Consider the following 24,804-nt stretch of genomic DNA (forward strand, 5'->3'; position numbering starts at 1 on the left):
GAGAGGGCAGTGTATGGATGACCACCAAGTGATGGACATCTCTTCCTCACAGTGAGAGAAGCAGCTGCACAGAGCAATTGTGGTTGAGCGGAGGCTCCGGCTTCAGCCTCACTCCAGTGTCTGTCTCCCCAGCCCCGTGATGTTCTTCAACACAGGTCTGCTTGTGACTAGCTCCAGCTTTGGAAGTGAAGCTCTGCTGAGGAAGGGAGCCAGACAGCTCCTAGGACAGGCTGGAATTGAGTACTGCAGGGTGAACAGCCTTCTGGAGGGAGTGTTTGCAGGGGATGTTTGACATGAGCTTTGTCTTGTTATCTGCCTTGAGACAGATACTTCTGCAGATGGGGGGGATTTGGGGGCTTTTTGAGGGTATACTTTGGTTTGGTTTTTTTTGGTTTGGTTTGGTTTCTTTTGTTTTGGCTTATTTAACAGAACCAACAGTATCTTTTTGTTTAAAAGAAAAATGCTATAAGCTTGAGGTAAGATTCTTTCATCTTGGCTATGAAAAAACAGTAAACCAATCAGACAGGTCAGAATGGGTGTGTTTTTCCCAATTAGTGAGCCTCATTGCTAGCACAATGGTTTTGTAGAGCTTATTATTTGCTGTACGTGAATGTGGGGTACAGATTCCTTGCTCAGTGATGGTAGCTGCCACCCAAGGACACCGGTGCTGGGGAGCAGGGACTTCTTCTGGGCTTGCACTTATGCCAGGTGCCATGTAGGGAGGCTGATCCCTGTCCAAGCAGGGAGTCAGGCTTCATGAAGTGCAGAAGGCTTTGCTGAGTGTGGCTCTTGGGAGGATCCAAGACTTCTTGTTGCTTCATGTGTGAAAGTGATTTAAATTTCAGCCTGACCTTGGGGAGCACTGTGCCACTTTCTGCTGGATGGTAGTGACCAGGTCTCAGTGTGTTCTGGTGATTTGGTGTGACTATTTCCTTCTCTACTTTATTGGTTAGCACTCATTATTTTCTGTTTAACAACCCAACTGTTCTTCTGTAAAAGGTTTGGTAGCAATATAGTAAATTACAACAGTACTTTCATCAAATGTCCAGCAAAAATAAGTTTCTGGAAGGACTTAGAATTGTGGGAAGATGTTTTGCAAATGTCATTTTCTAGTACACTACAACAGGAGGAAACCATGGTATATATTTTGCATTTAAAAATAAGACAAATTTAAGCTACAAATCATTGTAGAAGTTGGGATCACTGAGATAAAAAAAAAATTGTCCGCACAAATAACTTAAAATTTTGCATCTGACTGTGTTTGTACTTTTCTCTTGTCTAAAGGCTGCCAAATTCTAGATGCTGACTTTCCTGGGAACTAACCAATGCTCTCTGGCATGATTTTTACTTCCCCTTATGTCTATATTTGAAAAAGCATATGTGTAGACCCTAAATGAATATATTGGTTAACAAGCTATGGATGACATCCCACAAAACATATTTCCTAAAGCAAGTTTCATACTGCTTAATGGAAAACAAATACCAGAACGACTAAACCGGGGATATTGCTATTCATGCATATATTTCATATATGAGAAAAGGTGACGGAAAAGGTTCCCTTCTGAGTTTTTCTTGGGCACACTTCTTCCTGTTGGAGTTAAGTTACTGTAACTGTGGGGGCAGAACTTGGTTATTCCATACATATTTATGTTTTCCCTGGTAGGACAGGACATGCTATATAGCAGAAACAACTAGTTACTGTCATTTACATGAGTTACAGCTTCATCCTTCTTAGCTCCTAAGGAAGGAATCATCCTTTACATCCTAAAGAAGTAAAGCCAGCAGTGTCCCCTAAAGCAGCACTGTTAAGTCATTCTGTAGTAAGCAGTGTCTCTGTTGTTCCTAAAAGAAAAGAGGCCATGCAGAATTTTCAAGCCTTCTGTGATGTGTTTTGTGTGCAAGCAACGGGACGTACGTGATGCTGGAGAGGCTTGGGGAAGGACTGCAGTGTGTGGGGAAAACCCCTCCTTGCAGGTAGTGCATCACCCCCGACTGAGGGGTGACCTTGGAGGCAGTGGGGAATGGGCCATGGCTGGGATAGAGCAGATATTTCTGCATTTTTCAGCAGCAGATTGCCACAGGTGCATGGAGCCCTTGCTGCCCAATCCAGGTAGCACTGAATTTGGAAGCTCATTCAAGTAGCAACTGCTGGCTCGAACACATCATGAAATTAGAGGTTTTATTACAAAACACTAAAGCTTAGTAGTGTTCTTAACCTTGGATTCTCAGTCTTCAGCCAGAGCTTCCTGAAGCTTGCTTATTCTATTAGGTTTTTTTTAAAATTTAACTTAAAATGTATTTACTTGCCTTCTTTCATCTAGTGACTCACATTAGTTTCTTCCACATGACTGCTCTGCTGAGAAGGTTAGGAACCTAAGAAGTTAAACTGAGATTTCTGTAACTTTATGTTTCCTCTATCAAATCCCTTAAGAAATTATCATACACTGGCAAGGTTTATGATGTCATTAGAGCCTTTTATAACTGCCTAATGCTCCAAGTAGAAGAAACTTGGTTGTAACATGTTGTGTAACCAAGCGCACTGGTCTTCAAAAATAGAATTTAAAGCCCATTTTTTTTTCAAATTACCTGTCAGATGCCAATATGAATACATTAAGTTCTGGCGGATTCAGTGGAAGTTGTCAAATGGGTGCACCTCCTCTGATCTGAACTGCAGCTTTGTTTTGTTTTTCCTTAATTTTGGTCCTAAGTGTCTAAATAGTTTGCTAATACTCGTGCACTTGGTATTTAGGAAAAAGGGGGTGATTTCCATATTAGCTACCCAGTTTTGGTAAAGCAGCTGTTGTAGAATGTCCACCCTTCTGCCAGGGTTTAGTCCATGAAGTATTTAAGAAAACAGCCTTGCCACATGCATGCCTATCTGACTTTTTTTTTTTAGTTAACTGCTGTGGGAAACAGTGGTTTTCTGATGAACTTTATACAAACCAGGAAGAAGTGTCCTTTCTCATTTGTTGTAGGTGAACCTGCTGTAGCAGAGGCATTGGACTAGTCCCTTCCAACCCCAACCATTCTGTGATTTCAAAATGAGCTGAAGAGTGGCTGCTGGGTACTTTCCAAATGAGTGCAGCATGACATCTGTGGCCCACACGAACCTTACTCAGGCCAGCTGTTGATACCCTGTCTGCGAAGGGCATATCTGCCATGCCCTTGCACGATGTTTTGGCTTCTTCAGAAAAAAAAGGAGGATGAATAGAAATATAAAATAAACTTTCTTTTTATTTTCCTTGAAGTTCAGAGAATGTGTGTGTGTGTTTGATATTTGTATATATATATGTATATATATATACCCTGTGATGATTCTGATAAATTTTTGTTAAAAGCTGCTGTACTTAAACTCAACAGTTCCTTAGCATGAGATACAACTCCAAAACGAGTTGCTGAAACTTTGCTAAACCAAGCATATGTTAGTCATATTAGTAGTGCTGTTACTGAGGTGTTCTGCTCTGCCTGGATTGTTTTCTCAGAGAGCTTCAGTATATACAATATAATACACTGCCAATTTCTGTGTTGTGGTAAAAGGAATAGCCAAAGGAATGCGTATGTGTGGTGGCTGAGATCTTTACCCAGACTGCAGTCCTGCCAATTTTCACAAAAAAGCCCTAATCTAGAATGTTTTTAATGGATCTTTTAATGGACAAAGGGTGATGTCTTTAAACTGATAGAGTGGGTTTAGATTCACATTAGCAGGGAAAAAGAACTTCTTTGACTGAAACCAAACTTGTAGCTGTAGCTAAATCACAGTGAGGTGGGAGATGCAACTTGTTTGGACAGCTAATGGCTGGTCAGTGCTTATAATCAAATGAGCAAGATCACTGTTTTTTTGAGGGATTTGGTGTACATAAGTAAAATAGTTTTTAGCCCCAAACTACTAGTAATCTGTGCAGACAAAATACATGTAAGAGATGAAAAAGCTACATACTTTACATAGAGGCAGGGTGCAAGAAAGGCTGATGTCCTCAAATAGCATGCATTGTGCTGGTAAAGTATAAAGAAGTGAAAAGTAGTGTTGCAGTAGACGTTTTCCCTTTCTTATTTCTAGACCTTTTAGCAGCCAACTGCAAACCCCAGATTTTATTTTCTCTGTAGCTGAGTGGAAGGATGCTGGCATTTTTGTGCAGTTCAGGTGACTTGTAGTACTCCACATGGATACATCATCTTTCATCATTCTGCCTTAGACTTGCTGTTGATGGGCAGGCTGTACTTGACCTACACCCAGGACTACCACAGACAGCAAGACTGAAATCTTTCTTGTTTCTGTATTTTAAAATAAAGGGACTGCTCCTCTCATAGGTCTCAGTGGGCACTTTAGTGCTGGGCGAAGGGCAAGGCAGTTTGCTTGCTTGCAGAACCACAGGACTGAGCTGTGTGCCCAAGGAATGATCTGACCTGCTTACCCTAAGACAAGGCTGACAAAGTAATTTCTGACAGCAACTAGCATCTCTACAGAACATATATATCTATGTTCTTATCCTAATAAAAAGATACAATATATATCATCTATGATGTATATGTATACATATATATATATATAAAAACATATATATGTATAAAATCTATTCACATGCTTTTCTTTCTGTCAGAAAGTTTTTCTCACGGTTGTGGTAGTCTTTCCTCTTCACATTTGAAAATATATTAATTTCCTCTTTGAATCTTCCTTCTGAACAGTTGAGGACTGTTACCTTCTCTGCCTTCAGTTTCCTCTTGTTTAGATTAGATACTTAATTTATCCTCTTTCTACTCTTCTCTGAATATCTTCCGACTTGCCCACGTATCTCATGGAGAGCAGCAGTGAAACTTGACCAAAATGTTCCTGTTGGCATCTAGTAATGGTGAGTACAGCAGAAGGCTTTCCTCACAGACCTCTCTTGCTGTCTATCCAGCACAACATTTGCTTTTTTGTAAGAGTGTGATATTGTTTGTGCTTATCTAGCTTATTGTGTGCTGTCACCTTTAGCTCTCTTCTGCAGAACTCCTGCCTAACTGGGAGAGTGCAAGTTGGGCAGTCAATGAAAGATAGAAACCTGGTTGTGAGGCTGGCCTGGGATAGTGAAATAAAAAAAAAGGGTAACAATGGCTTAGAGGAAAACTACTTGATTAAATACCTGAGTAAATATCTCACTAAAAAAAAAGGACAAAACACAAAATACTTTTTTGACAGTTACTAAAGCAGATGCCAAAGGGATTTTGGCATCAAATGTGCTGAAGTTCAGTTTGGGTATCAAGGTTATAAAGTGTTTGAGGCTAGGAGATTGCCAAAGAAATGTTTTGCTTGTATATGCAAGACAGTGTTCTTAATAGTATTAACACTAACATTTGCCTGCTTGCTCTCGTGCCTGCTGAAGTCTGTCACTTTGTAGCCCAAGCTGCTTTTCTGTGTTACCTTTTCATCTTCCTTTCGGAAAAAAATTCAGTTCAAGTGATTTTTGTATTAGATAAATTCAGTTGGGTTTGTGTGTATGCATTTTATTATAACAGTATGTATATAATTTTGTGTTTCAAGAAGCAGTACTTCAGATTTTTGTGTCATCTTTTCATCCTACATATAGAAAGAGCAGTGTTGCCTTGCAGTGTCTGGAGTGGGGACCTATGCAGAGCAAGTCCCGTGATGGTTTTGGTTATTTAGAATGTTTTACACATGCATAGTGAGGTTTTTTTTTTCCTGAAAAGAGGGGAAATCCTCACTCATTGAAATAATTTGTCTTCCAGATTGGACAAAAAAAACATGGGTTTTTGTAGTGGGCTAAAATCCCGCAAAATTTCAGCACTGTATTTCTTTCAGTAATCCCAAGGTTGTTTGTTCAGCTGCTTTCATTCAGTGCAGCACTTAATGAGAGAATTCTTAAAAAAGAGAGGTGGTTAGAGCATGGAACTCTATATACATATATATTTTTTAAGTACTTTGACATATACTTGTTCTTTCATACTCCTTTCCACATTCACGTTGTGTGTGTGTGTGTGTGTAAGGGAGTGTGTGAGAGGCACTCCCAGGAGGGACGTCAGCAGTTTGTGCTCCTGAGTCAGCAGAAGTTGCTGGAAAAGGGACAGAAGTGTAGTAACTGCTGCGGCGAATGCCGCGCTTCGCGTTGTGTTGCCTGATCCCGATTATGGGTCTTAAGCCCCTACTGACAGCTGCAATCCCCTTGTTTATGAATCTGTTCCTAAATGCTTTCTTTCAGAGAGTCACACAGCTATGACTGCACCCTTGGTTCATTTCGACATTTCCTCGTTAGCCTGGAGGGAACTCTTTAAAAGCTGCTACCCCACGCTGCTTCCATCCTCAGCAGGAAAGGGGATGGTTTTACAGTCCTGTGCAAGGACCAGAGGCTCGGGTGGATTTCGGAGCCAGGAGGGAAGGGTGCTCCATGGTGGCTGCAAAACCATGTTGTCAAATATCAGCTATATTCTATAATTTCTGATCCCACTATTACTGACTTGGCCAAGGACTGGGTTGAAATATTATGGGACTCTGGGAACTTTTTATCCCTTTAGGATTTAGGATATAAAGCCCTTTCACCTTGGGTTACTTCAAACCAGAATGGCAAAAATTGAGTTGGAGTATACTGTTCAACTTAGATTATCTTCCACCCATGATGTGGTCTGGGTTAGGGGGTTGGGATTGCTTTTTTGTTTTGTTTTGTGTTTTTAAGTAGCTAACCACCTGAATCCACAAAGTACTTAAAGTGCACTTAATAATCCTACTTTGCTTCTGTGCTTGAGCATGTGTACTACTACAAATGGGACAATCACCTGTAGAATAGACTCATACTTTCATCTTTCAAGGCCCGCACATTGGTGACTACATTATTTGCTGTTTAGCATGTTCTGTGATCAGTGCTAAAATTTGAGTTGCCCAGCTCGCAGAAATGCTGAGTAACTACTGTTTTTATGTTATTTTGTTCTAAATAATTCAAAAATATGCTTATACAAAGCTGTGGGTGCTCTCCTACATAATTAATACTATAACAAAACCATGGCAGCATTAAAATGAATAGTCAAAAAGGAGCCCTGCCTGTCTGCTACCTACAGAGAAAATTCTGACCTACCTTTTTATTGCTCTGGAAAGGTCTCTACACCACCAGTTTAAAATAGGTGTCTTTTGCTTAAGTCCCTCAGTTGAAATTTAAGGAAGGGTGAAAAGAACAGGAGCAAAGAGCTGACATGCCCCTGGAGAGCTCAAAGAAAGGAGCAGTGGATGCAAAGTGAAATCAAATCTCTGCTCTCAGGAAGGTGGGATCTGTATCCATCAGTTTCCATTAAGGTACAGTAGGGTTTGAGCCATGGGTGGAGCTGGGTGCAATGAGGCAAGTCTTGGGGTCACCCCAGTGAGTAAGCCACCAACTTTTCCTGAATTTTTTGTAGAGGAGCCCAACATGAGCTCTCAAGTGTGGCTGAATTGTGTTTGGGTTTTTTTTTTTTTTTTTATTGGAACACAAAATACTTTTGATGCTGAAAGTTAAGTTGAAAGTTTACAATGATTCCTTTGTAGCAGTCCCTTTTGAAGTAAACAGTCCAATAGCTACAAGAAAACACTACACAGATGGATAAATTCTGCTTTCAAGTCTATTTTTAATATAAATGTCTTACGAATCTTTTTCAAACAATATATGTTAACAGGAATATTTACATAAGAAAATGAAATAGGATTTTAAACTATTCCACTGAATATGTAAGTATCCCTGTCCTTGCTTGATTTCTTTTTCTTCAAATAATCAGCAGCCTTTGGCATTTCACATCCTTCGTACAGTAATTTTCAGTAATTTCTTCCCGAGTGCTGATACTTGGTTCTGTCTTAGCTATTTGATACTTAAGTTTCTCTCTGTAATCTTTCACATCCATGTGCACTGTTCAGAAACTGTTTGGCTGCTTTTTTGAAGTCCCCATCTTAATTCCTATCACAATATTTCCTAAACTATGTCACTTTTGTTTCTTTTTTTTTTTTTTTTTTTTTTTTTTTGTAGAAAACCACTGATGTTCTCAGCAGTGGCTGTGCTGCCGTGCCCAGCAGCCTCACGGCAGGGCTGTGACCTGATGAGAAGCTCTTTCCCAGGCTGGTCTGAGAACACCAATAATGGTGTTGGTTGCCTCTCCTGAACCAAGTTTAACACCAACACAAGGGAAACACCTAGCCATGTGAACACAGCCGCCTTGGGCCCGTGACAGGCTGCATTGCCTCATGTCATGCAGTGCTGTTGTTGGTTGTTAAAGGCATCCATGCTCTCACATGTTGGCAGCCTACCAGATCTATCTTCTTCCAGCTGAGCCTCAAGGCTTATTGTATGAGAGAGAGACGTGCCTGCCCTAGCTGTGTGCCGATGGTGTCAGTCAGATGGGTGGTGTTGGGTAACTGGCCACTCTTGATCACGTATTTTGTATCTGATTTAAGGGCCCCAGTAGATCCTAGCTCAGGGGGAGCAATGCATGTAGCTGCCACTGGGCAATGGGGCTGAAACTCAGCGTGATGACAGTCAGAAGAGGTACTGTTTGCTGAGGCCCAACAGTTGGACCCATGATGGTGATACACCAAGAACTTTTAATGAATCCTGTGAGTCGTTCCATCGCTGCTTGACATCCCCACTTCCTATAACTTAGTGCTCAGAGGGAGTCAAATCACTACCCCCAGCGACTGATCCTTCTTCACCTTTGTTCTCTGCCTCTGTGTGGTCTGGACAGGCAAGACCCTTGATTTGGGTCTTTTGTAGGAGAGAACCTTGATTTGGACTACCACATTGAAATCCATCCTTGAGAACCAGCAGAAGCATAGAGCGAGAGCCATTCTGTCATCATCCTCCATGAAGTAACTGCAGAGTTGTGTCATAAAGAATGTGCAGTTCTGATCATCACTGCAGAACATGCTGTGTGACAGACAGCCTTGATAAGAGGTCTGTAACTTAGGGATTGTGTTGACTCATACAGTTGATTATCTAAATGTAAAGAATAGTTGATGCATGTTAAAATTTGAATTTCATTAGGTGGAGGTTTTTAGACTTGAACAAATGAATTATTTTTTTCATGTAATGCTGTAAAATGCTTACTAGCTTAGACAAAGAGTGTTTCCCTTGATGCAGAGATAGCAGATAATAATAAGCAAGCAGACAAGGTTATGCAGCAAGGGGGTATTTTAATCATCTTCGTTTTGGAGAAGACAGGCCAGAGTGAGGTACCTCTTAGAAACAATATACTTCAGTGATACTTTGCTTCAACAGATTGACATCATTTCAGGAAAGAAAATAACTGTTTGCTATTCCTGTCATAGACTTCTTTCAATCACTGCGACAGATGTTCCAAGCATGTTGTTCCTCTGTTAGGTTTCTTTAGTAGTAAAAATACTGCGATCTAAATATAGTTTAAATTGGTTGAGGTACCTTGTTTGAATATGATTCAAAATTGCATTATACCTGGTTTAAATCAGAGTGTAACAGGACAAAACCATTGAAAAGTCTAATTATGATAGTTTCAAGCCCAGGTAGGAATTTTTATTCAATCATATTTAAATGCTACCTTTTTCTAATATATCTTGCAATCCAATTTAGGATGAACCCAGATAACATAGTGAACTTCCCTCCCCGTGCTTATTATTTGGAATTACCTTGGACAAAAAATGGGAAAAATACTTATTTAAATAGTTCTCTTTTCCTGTATCTGCAGTGTTGTCCTTTGTGGCAGCTGAATGTTCTACACCAGGAAGACAGAGATTCTGTTATCCTTTTTCTTCAATGAAACAGAGTTTAGTGTTCAGGAACAACTGAGGTGGCTGAGATTAGAGAGAGAACCAGTACACATTCACAAGGTACCCATTATTCCTTTGGGGACTTTGGAAGCTGAGAAGGCTATGGTCCTTACAAGCCCCTCATTCCTCTGTCAGTGAGTTCCAGTTCAAACCTCTTTGTCATCTTTCCTGCTCACTTGCTTCTGGGAGAGCTAGCAGGATGATGCAGGTTGAGTTTTGCTCAACCTGTTGGTGGTAAATAGCTCCTCCTTTTCATTCTCCCACTCATTTTGTACCCAGATGATTGGTTGCTGCTCGTGTGGCCCACTTTTTGAGACCACTGCGTTGGGAGCACAGCTTCCTTCCGGGAACTGGGTCATGGTGGTGTGATAGTAACTGCACTGGTGTGCATCCTTTCCAAGCGCAATTCCAGTAAGTGACGTTGATCAGGGGAATGCTCTTGTTTGGATACTGGCTGGCTGGAGTTTTCTGCTCCCTCTTTCTGACACGTGTACAGATGAAGTTGCTGAATTGCGGTGTCTGGGACAAGGTGCTCATTTCTTTCCAAAAATGATGAGTAAAGCTACAAAGTTCAAGGTTTATTTCATCACTTGGACTTTTACTCCAGTGATAGAGGGTGGGAGTTCAGCTTTAGAAAATTGAGATCCTCAGTTTGTAATCAGTTCTTGTTTCATTGCTAGTTAACTTTATTTAATAGACTGTTAAAATAATCCTGCAAGAAGGAAGTAAATGTAGGGAGATACAGCTGCAATGATCTCCAGTGCCTAATGACATTGACAGCATCCTTCATTTTGTGTTTGTTTTTGGGGGAGGAGAGAGAAGTTTATGTGGTAATCACACGCTGCCAGCTCATTGCAGGGAATCCGGTGCCAGCAGTAACACTCCCTTCAAGCTCCTGCTTCTATGGGTAAATTCACGGGTGGTTAACTTGAGTATCCAATTTTGAGACTTCACAGAGGAGAGTGGTTCATTTACACTTTGTCTTGAAGCCATTTGGGCCCAAATATGATCTCTTGTAAGAAAACATTTTCTTCTGGATTTGGTTTACAGATTTGGAGTTGGAATTACTCATATTGATCTTCCTTTGGTTTCAAGCTTCTTTGTGCAGCAGTGAAGGTTGTAGTTGTTTACTTACTAATTTCATCATTGTACTTGTGTTGATTTAGTGCCCATAGGTATTTAAGCTGTGAAAACAGTGAGAAAGACTTAACATCTAATTTTTCCCCATTTTGTTCTTACAATTAAAGAGAAATCCTACAGGAGTCATCCAAGGAGTCACTTTGTAAAGTTCATGTGTAATTTTACTATTCATGGACAGCTGAATACACTTTCAGGGCTTTTCTGCAGCATGATCCTGGCCTTCTCTTAATTGTTTCTATGACAATTTTATATTCTATTTGATTTAGAAGAAAAGAACAAAGGGATTCTTCAGCATTCAAACAGGCTGCCTAGGGAAGTGGTTGAGTCACCATCCCTGAAAGCATTTAAAAGCATGGGTATACATGGCACTTAGGGACATAGTTCAATGGTGGACTTGTCAGCACCGTGTTAGTGGTTGGACTTGATGATCTTGGAGATATTTCTAACCTAAATGACTAAATGGTTCTAAGATCCAACCTACTACTTCTTGAGTTTGCTTTCCTGTTTGAAGGGCTGAGCTGCAATATCTGGGTTTCAAACTTCATCCCTTTTGTCCAGCTTCCATGCCAAGTATGGTGAGATCTTTTGTTCTTGAAAGGTAGGTTGAATATTTAGGGACAGGCGTTTAAGATTATTCTTAATTTCTTTGCCCTTGTTTGTTTATAATAACAAAGTTTCCAGGAAGAAGATACTACCTGTAGCTCAGGATTTAGCAGGGCAAATTACTTCAAGTGAGATGTTTCTTGGAGGTGAATGTAGCAAAGTGTTCCTGCCTGCCTGTAGCATTTGGATATACCTCATAAGGATGGGAAACACCCTGACCTTAAGGTAACCTTCTGCCCTCCTACTTTGCCATCTGTCTCAAGACCTGCAAGAGATTTGACTGCTTCTCACAAGCTCTTCTACCAAGGTTGTCTCCCAGAAAGGGAAAGAGTTATATAACAGTTTTCCTCCAAAAACTGGGTTTGGAATTCAACCAAGACCCTGATTTTAGCTCCAGTAGAAGTCTAAAACTGGCACAAATTGTTTTCCAAGGTCCCATTTTCTGTGTGTATAAAGAAAGTAAATGAACCAATAGTTTAGTATGTGGGGTAGAATATTTCCAAATAGCAGCAAAGGAGAATGGTTCTTGGGAAGAGCCACAGCCACCAACTCACTAGTTAGTGAGCTTTCCTTCTCCATCAGGGGATACAATTTCTTTGTCAGCAATCACCAGTGGCGAGCTTGGAGGAGAGGAAATGCAGTGTGATACAGAAATGGAACCCATTTCAGATATACCTTCCTGTTGAACATTAATGAACTGCAGCAGTTGTATGTTAAGGTTTGTGGCTTGTTAGATATGCTTAGCTTGTCAAAAGTTTCTTGGGACATTAAGGGCAGACAGTGACACTTGTGCAACAGGCAAAGCTCTCTGCCTGTGGATGTAACACTGACCTTACTTGAACTAATAAATAGCTGTCTTATCCATGACCTTTAATAGCTGTAATGTGTACACCATCTACAGCCTTTTTCAGGTTTGCTTCAAAAGAGATCACTGGATAAAGCTTGTGTATGTTCGTATGCAGTGCTCTGTGTGATCTTTTCTGGCTTGTAACAGCACATCAAGAGAATTCCAGAGTTCAGAAGTAGCAGAGCAATCACTTTTCCATGTGCTCTTTCTTCCTCGTGAAAGGTGTTCATTCACAGGGATGCATGGTGTTGTGCAGCCAGAGGATCTTAAAGAAAAAAAAAAAACACGACAGAACGTAATGTTGGGCTTTATCACCTTAATGTAAAATAAGACTTACCTTCTGTTTGCATTCCCTGGTTTAATTTGAAAGAGGACAGAGGCAATATTAAAATATAATGAGGGCAATTCATTTTGTGGTTCACGGTGGCTCAGATTTAGAAGGGAAAAAGCTCACCTTAATCAGCACAGTACTTAAGGGCTCCCCGTAAGAAGGTTGTGCTTAACCTTCAGCAAACGCTTATGGGCTGCCCTGAATAGTAATGGGTTTAAGCACATGCTTAAGTGTTTTCCTGAAGGAAGACCTAAGCATCTTCTCAAGTGTTAGATTACGGCTTCATTTACCTTATTCATAAATCCCAGCATCAGAGGCAAACTTTTCTTTCATCTCTTGGCAGATGTGTATAGATTTTTCCACCTCCGTTTGCCCTGCTTTCTGTGGCTCTCCTGCTGCAATCTGATCAGCCCGGGCTGACCTTCAGTGGTGCTCCACATGGTTCGGGAGCCTTCCCGCATGGCTCCGATTGCACGATCAAAGTCCGTACCTTGCCTTTCATCTGCCGGCTCTCTGCCCTTCCCTTCCCAGGGTTATTAATTTGAAGAAGTCACAGGCACAGCCCCTTTCTGCTGCGCCTGTTCCCGGGGAGCAGGAATGGGAACTGGCGGCTTGTCCAATGGCTTGGCTGTGGTCAGTTTTCCATGGTGGGAGATGGGATTATTGGAGCGGGTTAAATCTCTACCAGCTGGTTCTTGGGTGGCTGTCGGAAATGCAAGGAAAAAAAACACCAAACCAACAAACCAGGAGAGAAAAAAAAAACACAACCAACCCTACAAAAATATAGGGGGGGGGGGGGAAAGCGAGTGGGGAAAAGAGGGAACAAGACGAAAGAGGGGAAAACAAAATAAAGGCGGAAAATGGGAAGAAGAAAGGGGGAAAGAAAAGAGTAAATATGGGTGTAAAGGGATAAACCAAAAGAGTAAACAAGAGAAGGGGAAAAAAGAAAATGAAAACGGAGGAAGTAAAACAAAAAATGACAGAAAGAAAAGAGAAAAAGGGATAAGAGAAAAGGGGAGAGAGAAAAAGGAGGAAAAAGAAGAGAGAAAAAGGAGGGAAAAGAAGAGAGAAAAAGGAGGGAAAAGAAGAGAGAAAAAGGAGGAAAAAGAAGAGAGAAAAAGGAAGGCGGGGGAGGGAAGGAAAGGAAAGGAAGGCAAAGGCGGGGAGAAGGCCGAGCCGAGCACGCCCAGGGGCAGCAGGAGCCCGCAGGCCGGGGCCGAGCGGCGGGCCCGCGCTGCCGCCGCCGCTGCGCCTCTTGCGTAAGCGGGGCCCCGCCGCCCGCCCGCCCGCCCGCCCGCTGGTGCCGTTGCCATGGCGAGATAGCGGGGGAGGATCCCTGGGATCCGTAAACCGGGGGAGAGGGACAGATTACGTCTTAACCCGTCACTCCGCGGCGCCTAACGTGATGTGGCAGGGTCGCCCAGGTGTCCCGGGGGGGGTGACCCGGCGGGCAGCTCCGGGCTGTTGCAGGCATCATTTTAAATAAAATAAAGCTGGGAGGGAGGCGGGAGGGGGTGGCTCTCGGGGTAAGAGGATTAGATTGCGTTCGCATGGGGGCCAGGATGAGAAAAATACCGCAAGGCTTGAGGGAGGTGTGTTTGAGGAATTGCCCTCGATGGAAACGGGAGGCATCCTTCTTTCGGAACGTTCCTAGTGCCTGCTGAGAGCCGCCTGACAGGTGCTGGAAGGGGGTTCTTTTAATCTTCATCTGCGTATTTTATTACCGCCTTTAGTTGTCAGCGTTTTAATCGTAAAATGTGCACATAAACACACCCTGAGAATCTCTTAAGCAGTGAGTCCAAGTACCATCCCTATGCTGATTCCGAGCCTAGATCAAATCATTGACAGATGTCTTTTACATGAAGGGAAGGAATGACGGGAGAAGGCATCAGTGTCTGCTTGGGTAAGTTTCCTTTCTGTTGTCTTTAATCATTATTAGTATTTTACACCGTCTCTTCCTCAGTGTCAGAATGGGAGCAGTCAACTCAAGTGGGGTCTTCTTGTGCTTTTGATCTTCTTGCTGCTCTTTGCCTGCTAGAATTCCTAGAAGCAGGTGAGAATTTGTTGAACGCTTTTGCTGTAGTCTCTTCTTTGTCGCTGCAAGGATGTCATTAGTGCAGGCAAAAACTTAATAAATACTGATGTGTGATTTTAAGTTTGGAAAAGATGATGTCTGGTCTAGAATTGAGCATGAAAAATACTGGTCTCCAAATTTACTGTGTTGAAAACATGTTTCTTAAGAGAGCAGCCCCTACCTGTGTTAATAATAATATTCATTGCCAGAAAACAGATGTGTGTGGAGAAAAAGTCTTAAGTGAATTTAACATTCCTAAATAGTTTTAGAGCAGTGGGGTAAGAAATGTAAGCGAGAATACTACTGGGAAATGAGCTTGCGTTACACCCACAGAGCATATACTGTACATTAGTTATAACCCTGTTGTTTTTGTTGCCTGCAATTAATTGAGTAATTTCTTCCATGACTGAAACTGCAGGTTAAGCATGTTTGCTTTGAAAGCCAGTCTTCTGAATTGAGATGGCTTTTGCACTCACCATATATTAACAAGCTCTCGCAAAGTACATTTTGTGCACCATGGTTCTGAATTCCTGAAAGGTGTCAGTGGGGGTTAATTCACTGTTACATAAACAGCCAATAACAGCTTCCGACTGTACTGGAATTGCTTTAAAATAGTTATTAGCTTCAAGGCCATTATAGAGGAAAAGGCATTGCACTTTTGCAGATATTATTTCTATGAAAAAAACCAGAAATGGACTATGGGAACTCTCAAGTGTTGAAGTGAGGACACTGCTGTATAAATAGGCAAAGCTGTAGCGTAGCTTTACCCCACTGGGTTTTACAGCTCTGACAAGGCCTTTACTTCCCAGTTTTACTTGGAAACCAACAAAATCTCAACCAAACCAGTTTTCCAGAAGCTGAGCATTTATTGTATGAAGACACTTGAGTAGGGCATCACTGCTTTAGTCAGCAAAGCCTGCCTGCTACCTGTGTGCACGCATGCTGATATTCTAAATAAGTAGAAGTCAGAGCTGCCATCTCAAAAAGCCAAACCTTAGAGCTGTACTGAACCGTGGGAGCACAGGGGCAGCATGGGGAGCCAGAAGCTGAGATTTACTGCAGCAGGGTTTTGCAGCAGTTCAGCCTGCTCCAGGTGGTGCAGGAGCTGAGAATCAGTTTCTGAGCTCCCTGGCTAAGAAGCAGGCATGCCTGGAGGGTGGAAGATACGCCTGCAGCCATTTCTGGAGCCTTCTGGTTTTGAAACTTCCCATGGGGAATTTGCTAGATAGCTTTGCTGCTGGGGTGTTTATTTGGCAAAGCAGTCCTGGTACCTGTTGAAGCAACCTGCAAAATTGGCTCTGTGCTCTCCGGGCATGAACAATTGTTTGCTCGAGAACTGAAGTGTTTGGGTATGACAACTTTGCTTGTACTTAGACATCTTCAGTTGCCCCCAAACTAGCTTACACCTTGACTTTTCAGGATATGGGAAAAAAAATCTTCTTCTGTTGCATTTCTAGAAGTAAAAGAGTACAGGAATGGGTTTTATGCGTAGTTCAGCTGTTTTTTGCATATGACTGTTCATACTACTATGAATTACTTTCTAAGAGATAATACTACTTTCTAAGAGGTAGAATATAACTTCATGTTTAAAATAACTTCATTATTTTGGTTGTTTCAGCTATAGTGTTTGACTCCTGTTTATTTTAAATGCAGTGTTGTTCTGCATCACCAGCAGTTATTTATTTAGGTGTCTGAGGGAAACATATGACTTGGCATTAGCTTTCTTTTCCTTCCATCTCCCCTGACCCCAAAGTAGTTCAGCCTGAAATTGGTAAGTTAATTGCAGTTACCTTGGCAAAATTAAAAATAAAGATGGATGAAGCCTGGCCATAAAATTATTTTTGATAGGTTGGGCAAATGCAGCTGAGAGCATTAATTGCTGCTGCTTTCGCTGCTACCTTTGACAGTGTAAGGTTTCAGTAAGTAATTCCTCTTTGAAGGAAGTGAGATGTGCTATGTCATCTGTTTCACTTCTGAAGCTTTTCTGAAATTCCCTGGATTTATGACTTGTGTTAATCAGTGTTGTGTAGGTTAGTCAGGTATTTTCACTTCTCTGACATGGAACTAGTCCATCTCTGTACCTTTATTTTGGTATATGTGTGCTTGTCACAGGGAGTTACATGTTTGTGCATTGTTTAAAAATGGCAAACCCTTACTACAGTCAATACAGTTTTAATGGAATTAATGACATTTTAAATTAAGAAGAATTTTTGCTCGTTTGTCTGTTACGAACCATGATTTGATTACAAACCCCGGCAGTGCTGATGGCCCTGGAGATGATAGATGACAGGACACAGCACATACTAGAGGATCAGCTGTTAATGTTGTTTCACCCACTCCTGCTTATGTTGTGAAAAGATATTTAGGAGATGCCTGTAGCTCAACCGTGGAATTTATTTAGAGGGAGATTTCAGAAGAACACCAAGCATAAATCTTCCTATATTTGCAAGGTTTTTTCGTGATATTAAATTTGGTGGCTTTTGTAGTATGTTTTAGCAAATGTGATCCTAAACATTTTCAAGTTGTCTTTTGTCCAGAAAATGGGCAGTACAGTGAGATTGAGAAACAGGAATAAGGCTTTTGAATCTTAATGAAGCTAGCTCAGCCCGAGATGAAGTGTCAGGTGGGAGGCAGAACTGTCTTTCAAGAACCACATGGGTTTCTTTTGGTGTGGTCTAAGTGTCCATTTGAGACCCGCTACAGGTTCACGATACTGTTTTGGTCTTGTTTGGGTTTTGTATATTATAAAGCGTATGGCTGTAAACCCCTTCACACTGAACACAGTATTCCTTCTGGTTGAACATCCGTGGTTTATTATATGTCTTTATCATCACTGCAAGATAAGTATCAGGGCTTTATGGCTTAATAATAAGTTTTATCTTTAAAGATCGTTTTCTGAAAGATTGAAATGGGTTGTTACCTCACCTAGGAGTTATGATTGTCGGGAGCACCTGAGAGTTGAGTTAGATGAATGGTGTTTTAATTGGCAGGAGATTACCAGTTTCTGTGGGAAAATGAATTAGTTAAAACCCATCACAACGGCCTTTTGAAAATTCTCAACTGTATTATGAAGATTGTTGATTTTGAAATTAATTACTCCAAGCTGGAAGAAGAGGCTACTTTCTAAGTACCCCAATTTTGCCTTGTCTCTACAATAATTGGTTTACACTGTATTTAGGTGACACAAAAGCCAGTTGTGTTTTTGCAAAAGGGTTTTAGCAGTAGCTTTGTGTGGGCCCATTTTGATACAATCTAATAGGGTCTGATTTTCAGAAGACCAGGCTGGTTTCGGGCTGGTAAGAGAACTGCGGTTTGGCACTTTGACTCGTTAGCTGTTTTGGAAGTCTCTGGTCTCACTAGTTAGTATTACCTGTCAGAATGTGTAAGGGCAGGAGGAGTTTGTGGCCACCCTTGGATACAGTAGTAATATATGATGAGACACTGGCACAGGTTGCCCAGAGAAGCCGTGGATGCCCCATCTCTAGAAGTGCTCAAGGCCAGGTTGGATGAGGCTTTGAGCAGCCTGGTCTAGTGGAAGGTGTCCCTGCCCATGGCAAGGGCATTGGAATGAGATGATTGGAACAGGATTCTATAAAATAGCAAAAAAAGCTGCCTTTAAACTTTTGTGTGCCATTGGAAAGGGCACTGGTAAATGTGCTCAGGAGGGCAGGCAAGGGGTTAACTCTAGAGTATCTCCATGTAAGTCATTTGTAATTAAGTGTCTAAATATCTCTGTAAGACTTCATGTGTACAGTCACTGTGTTCCTTAGGAATATAATTATCTTTCCAATAAATTCTTGGAGCATGGAAATGTTGTTTTATGGACTGGAGATATAAAGTACACAGGAAGGTTGTGTTGGGCGTTGGTACCAAATTCACATAGCCCATGACAAGTTCCTAAACTCAGAGACCAGAATTCCCCTCACTAAGAAATTCTCTCACCTCTCCATCATCCTCCCACACATACTCTTCTGCCTTCCCATCACTGAGCTATGTGGTCAAAAACAAGAATCCCCTTCCCTTTTCCCTCTTGCCTTAAAAGAGGGAATTTTGAGCTTCTGGTAGGTGACTTGCTGCCTGCTGTTTTTACTGCTCTGTGCCTGGACATTTTCCAGGGCAGTCAGTCCTCACTTTCATCTACGCCCTGGGATTCCACAGGTGCGGTGGAGAAGTGAACCTTTGTGTGTGATTTGGCTGGTTTGCAGTCTCTTGCCACAGGGGAATGGAAGTAATAACAAGGGAGTTCCCACATATAGGTGGATGTTGTGGGGTTGTGCCAGGAAGTTTTGGTTTCCTAATAAAATTGAAAGATGAATTTCTGCTTCTCTTAAAATCCTTGGGAACTTGATAGTCAGCCTGAGCACTGTCTGAATTTTGGTGAAGAGTCAGAAGCTCACCTGAGACTGGAGCATGGGGTTGGGGAAGACATTTCAGCTCCATCTAATTTTTTCCGTGAGATATTCACCTGTGTGCGCCTGCACACTGCCGCAAGGGACAAGTGGATAGATAACAAAGTAAAAGCCCTGCATTTTGACATCCATAAATGTTACTTTACAACAGCTATGATGTTCATAGGTTCATAGGACAATGTTGAAATTTAGAAGTGTGACTTTGTTTTACTTTGTAACTTGTATTTACTGGAAGAAAACCAACAAAAACTAAAATGTTAGAAAACTCAAAACTTGTCATATTTCTATAGTTTTCCTGAAATTATGTGCATTAAATGAGGGATTCATTGTTATAAATTTTAAAGACTTTGTACTGAATTTGCATTTTCAAAGTCTGCATGGCTTCTAGTTTAAATTAATAAAAAAAGAAAGTTTTGGACAAATGTTTTTTGAGTCTTTTTGTTGTATTCTTTTTTAGGAAAGATGACCTGTTCATTCCAGAAAATATTTTGTAGTGTAAAATTTACTGAAGCTCATCTTTTCCACAAATACCTTAGATTTTAGTAGTGAATTTTGTGTAAGATTTTTTTTTTTTTTTTAATTTTTTTTTTATTGGTCAGATTCTCTCTGGCAGCATCTTTTTGTCATCTCCATGGGAGCTTACAGTTTTAGGGAAAGATCATACACTGTAGCCAAACCATGTGTCCTTTGGTAATATTAGAAGGGGAGAAATGGCCAGTACATCATTAAAGAAAATTGAATTTAGTATTTCAAAATGCTGGAATATCTTAATAAGAGTCCCAGTATTGACTCTGAATTTAGGAAGTCTTCACGTGCCTTAATAGTGCATTTCCCAACCACAATGTGTTTCAATTTATTTTGCTCTGATTTTATGGATGTACATTACTTGTTTTGGGGATAAATGTCAGGATGATTTGCCATATAATGCATTTTAGTCTCCAGTTGGCATTTATTGCCAACCTGTTTTCTTAAAACCTAGTTTTTATAGGGGGAATTTTAGATGAGAGTGTATGGATTGATATGTTTGATCTTGCTTCTTTTTATGCAGGATTTGCAATATAATACTTAAAGCCCCTTTGCTAATACAGCACAGAGTTTCTTATTTGCCTGCACAAGGTATTCCCAATATTTGTTTGCTAGTGTGGTTTAGTGCAGCCTTCAGGTTTTCCTTGGCAGTATGCCTTGAGGAAGCTTTACTGTTGCACTGTTTGTTTTCAAATTTTACTTCTTAAATACAAATTAGATATGATAGAAAGCAAAAATTTGTAAATTAACATGGCCAGCCACCTCAAATCTGAACTAGAAATGAAACATTACAAATAAAATTTTGGTTTGCTCTAAGTCTTGTTGAACTGTATGAGACAGAAGGTATCATTTCCTGCTATGTATCTTCAGCAATCGGCAGTGTAACAGCAGACTGATTGGTTATTTACTTTTTATTTTCTCTCCCATAGATCTAATGTCAACAGCATTTAAGCAGAGTGTAGCATGGTTATTTTTACTGTATCTTTATTGGTTGCATAGATTAAAACATGACCAGTTTTATGGAGGTTGCCTTTTTACATCCTGACAGCTTCATATTTGTCCTAGTCTCTATTAAAACATTTAATTTCTCTCAGACAGCTTAACCTTTTTCTCCTACTTCAAATAATGACAAGGATAAATATTTGTCAACGTCCTTTCAACTTGATGCATTTATGGCTCCATCAGATCTTGGGGGGTCTAGAAAAATGTTTCTGACCCTTCCTGTAGCCGGGGTGGTGACCAGATATGGGAATGCCCATCTCTGCTTTCATCTCTGCAGCAGTTCTGGTGGTGATGTGCAGCTGCCCAGGCATCACCAGCAGCCCTGAGGACCACCTGGGGAGCTTGCCTGACTAAGGCACTCTCCCAAAGCCCTGGGTCACTGTGGGAGCATGGCAAAGAGCAGGCTGCAGGTTGGGTATGTTTCACATCTTCCTTTCTCCTAAGGTATTCTTCCAGGCCTCATGATCTGTCATCAGGTGTAACATAGCAATGAAGCAAGCAAATTCTACAGTACCTCCAAACCTGGTATAGTTGTGGAGTTCTACTGTTTTGCTTTGGATAAAATGATTAAAAATAATGTTTGGGGGAAACAATGAACAGACGCAGCAACTTTGTCAGGATGTGTAGGGCCTTGAGCAGAGATACAGGTTTTGGGGATCTATAATGCTCGTGAAATAGAAACAGTGTTTAAGAGTATGGATAAGTTAAACTTCTTGGGAGAAAGGGACTAAGTATTTTTTCCCTTTCATACGTGTTGGGCACACTGCTCAGTAATTATGGTCCTAATCCTTCACTAGCAGACTTTGATATGAATACCAGTGATTTCCCTGTGTCTCCTTCAGACCTGTGTGATTAAAAACCTTACATGTGTGATTAAAATCTTACATCAGCATTGGAATGATCTGGATTCCTTTATGCTTCCAGCTATTCAGGTTGTCAGTAAAAAAGGTCTATTTCTACCAACATGTGATCAGAGATTTCTGTCGCATTCTGCCTGGCACAGACCTAGTGATGATGGATGTGACTGGTACCTACACAGAATGTTCCTGCTGTGTCTTTTCCTGAATGTGTGCCCAGAGGGAAGCTTGCCATGGTTTTTGAATGGCCTTTAGCTGAAGACTTGTTCAGGAGGGAGAATGTATTTTAAAGAAACTGTGGTAGGTATGGATACTGGTAATAAGGCTCTTGTGGTCTATGCAGTGCTGCCTGACAGATCTATATTTGGTTTCACTGGTGGCCTTTCAAATACAGAGTTAGATTTTCTACATGTTATTGCAATGGAACAATTGCAGGTATCTCCCTACAGAAGGCCTCTTTGCCTTTTCCTGGGCAAATACTCCCTTATTTGTTCATATCCTGCTCTTTCTCTTTCAAAATGAGTTGAAGTGTTTCATTTAGGAAGAACACAGTCAAGTATTTTGTGCTGTGAGACAGCAGAAGGGGTGTTTGTTCCTGGCGGTGGGGCTTGCTGGCGTAGGTGTCTTCTGTGGTTTTGGAAGGAATGTTCAGCAGATACTTGATGACCTTCTGTAGGAGGAAAAAAGGTGCACAGGTGAAAATGGAGGAGGTTCTTGTGAATGTCGAGGTCTCTTACAAGTCTGGAGCTCAGCCTACGTTCCAGTACATAGGGAGAGAGTTGTGCTGCCAAGAAATTAATGTCTCTTTTACTGGGATACTAAGGGTCTCACTGTACCACATTCAGAGTGCTTCTGTGGCTTTGCTTACCTGGATTTGAAAAAAACCAAAAATGTTACAGCTGGAAGGGAACTGATTTTTCTTAAAAAAATAAAAAATAAAAAATAAAAAAAAAAAAGAGAGAGAGAGAGAGAGAAGCCTTGGAGTGCCTTGGGTGTGTTGGGTAATTGTGTACTCAAGAAACGCACTTACATAAGTGAAGACACTCCTGTAACCCTCGCCTGCCAGGAAGGCAGGCGCTGCAGAAAATCCACTCATCGCAGAGCAACTCCAGTCGGTGCAAAAGGGGAGGAGAACCTTTGTTCTTTGTGCTGTATTTATTCACAAAGAGAAGTTGTCTTTGGCATGTGTGCTTGGCAGCAGAGGATTCCCGTTTTTTATCCTGCGGAGCTGCTTTTTCTTGTCGGTGTTGCGGGTAGGTTTCCTCTCCTAATGCGGAAGGGGAGAGGTGGGTATTTTCCATAGTTCATCACAAGGCTTTGCCCCCGCTGGTTGAAATAACCCAGCAAAGCACCTCCGGGAGGGCAGGGTGCGAGTCAGAAGCAAAATCCTGGGCAGCAGCTGTGGTGGATTCCATTCCAGCGCTGTTTGATGAGAGAGGGGAAAAATATGGGAGGATGTAGAGGTGGCATGCAACAGGGCACAGCGTTCAGGGTATCGCTCTGGGTTCCCTAGCTGAGTAAGGAGAGCCCACACAGATGGGGAGGGACTTTATACAGGGGCATTAGTGATAGGACAAGGGGCAATGACTTTAAACTGAAGGAGGGTGGATTTAGGTCAGATATAAGGAAGAAATTCTTTACTGTGAGGGTGGTGAGACACGAACAGGTTACCCAGAGAGGTGTTAGATGCCCCATCCCTGGAAACAGTCAAGATCAAGTTGGATGGGGCTCTGAGCAAGCTGATCTGGTTAAGATGTCCCTGCTCATTGCAGGGGCTTGGATTAGATGACCTTTGAAGGTCCCTTCCAACTGAAACTATTTGATGATTCTGGCACATGCTCAGTAAATATGGTCCTAATCCTTCACTAGCAAACTGTGATATGAACAGCAGTAATTTCCAGATCTACCTCTCATGCTTAACAGTGTGCATTTAAGGGAGTTCTAAAACAGGGACACTTTCTGGGCAAAACTAGGCTATACTATATTTACCAAATAAGCACATTTTCCACTAATGTAGTTTATAAAACATACAAACAGGCCTTAGTGTTTGCTTACATTGCTTAGGGTACTAATGTCAAATTTAAATGCATGTGAAACTTTATTTCATATGTTTATTTCAAATGTAATTTGATTTTACTGTGAAAACATTTCAGGAGTTAAGTTTGAGATGTGTGACAGAACAGCAAAGATATTTAATACTTCGCTTAATTTAGAAAAATGACCTTTCGGAGAAAAAAACTGTGCTTGTCAAAAATATACTGATGAATTAATTTCTTGTGATGCCAGTGTGATAGTTGACTTTCAAGAGCAACCTTATAGATAATGAGTTTTATTTTTATCTTAGATCTGTCTGATTGTAGTGCCTCTCACAAATCAAGTCACTTTACTGACTCCTGTGGTTATAAATACATAGCAAAATTTGGAAGCTAAAAGGAGGAACCAGAACCACCACCCCCCCAAAAAAAGCCCCAACAAAAAAACAACAAAAAAAAAACAAAACTAAGAAACCTCCCCCCCAAAAAAAACCAACCCCCCCAAAATTAAAATAAATCAGAGCAATGTAAATCTGACTGACCAGTGTGGATGGCTACTTGGGATTTTAAATGACATTGCAGTTGTAAGATAAGTAACCCCTTTCACCACCTACCCACTCCCCATCCATAAGCCACCCTTGCAATACTATCTAAAAATACCAATGTCCCTAATGGATATGTGATAGCAACACTGTCTTAGAAAATACTTTGTTCCCAGAGACTATGTGAATGACTTTTATTTTGTAAAAATCAGCAAGGAAATTGAAAGCAATTTTAGTACTTCTTGTAGGTTTCTGACTGCTTAAATTGATTTATGTTTAGAACCTAATCTTGCTCACTTTGACAAAGCTGGCAGCTTCAGTGGGTTTATTTGTGCAGATCGAGTGAGAAAGATTCAGCTTTTGATATAAATACTTTAGCTTTCTGGTTTCTGAGAACTATTTTCTTACAGTTAATTATGCATTCTTAAAAATGTGTACATTCATAGGCATATGTAGAGGCAGAGATGGCAGATTAGTTTGCAAAATATTGAGCTTTGTTTTGCCTATCAATGTTTTTCATTTTAGTCAGAACAATCTCCAAAATGTTAAGACAGATCAAGACTTAGAAGTCATGTCACATATATTGTCACATGTAGCATTGTAAACTGTAAAAGCATAGCTATTACTGGAACACCAGTATGTTTCAAATACTGTTTTAAAAGTTTTTTGCTGGGTTGGTTCAAAGTGGTCCTTTGA

At 41.0% G+C, this 24,804-nt stretch overlaps 1 protein-coding gene and 2 long non-coding RNA genes across 15 annotated transcripts in view; 2 read left to right on the forward strand and 1 right to left on the reverse strand.

The window, feature by feature from the left end:
- Positions 1–24,804, forward strand: part of HIVEP1 (HIVEP zinc finger 1) — a 127,869-nt gene that overhangs the window by 27,133 nt on the left and 75,932 nt on the right. For 6 of the 13 annotated variants that reach the window (XR_002861296.2, XR_002861294.2, XR_015290450.1 and 3 more), the window contains exon 1: positions 22,639–22,786. The exons of 4 other annotated variants lie outside the window; for them this stretch is intronic. Coding sequence is in view for 3 of the 9 variants with exons in the window: in XM_023919723.2 (XP_023775491.2) it covers positions 22,717–22,786 (70 nt within the window). In the remaining 6 variants the exon portion in view is untranslated. Of the gene's footprint in view, positions 1–4,804; positions 4,848–13,899; positions 14,570–22,638; positions 22,787–24,804 lie in introns of those variants that run through there. 3 more of the 13 variants (XR_015290449.1, XM_086902047.1, XM_086902058.1) reach the window with 2 other exon arrangements.
- LOC147655722 (uncharacterized) lies at positions 7,423–13,789 on the forward strand. Its single transcript, XR_015290471.1, has 2 exons — positions 7,423–12,100; positions 12,207–13,789. It is a non-coding gene; the product is annotated as an uncharacterized LOC147655722 (long non-coding RNA).
- On the reverse strand, positions 9,117–13,950 carry LOC147655723 (uncharacterized). Its single transcript, XR_015290469.1, has 3 exons — positions 12,957–13,950; positions 12,320–12,600; positions 9,117–10,929 (listed from the first exon to the last, which is right to left on the reverse strand). It is a non-coding gene; the product is annotated as an uncharacterized LOC147655723 (long non-coding RNA).

This window comes from Cyanistes caeruleus, chromosome 1 (assembly GCF_971803275.1).
Source record: "Cyanistes caeruleus chromosome 1, bCyaCae1.hap1.1, whole genome shotgun sequence".
NCBI classification, from domain to species: domain Eukaryota; kingdom Metazoa; phylum Chordata; class Aves; order Passeriformes; family Paridae; genus Cyanistes; species Cyanistes caeruleus.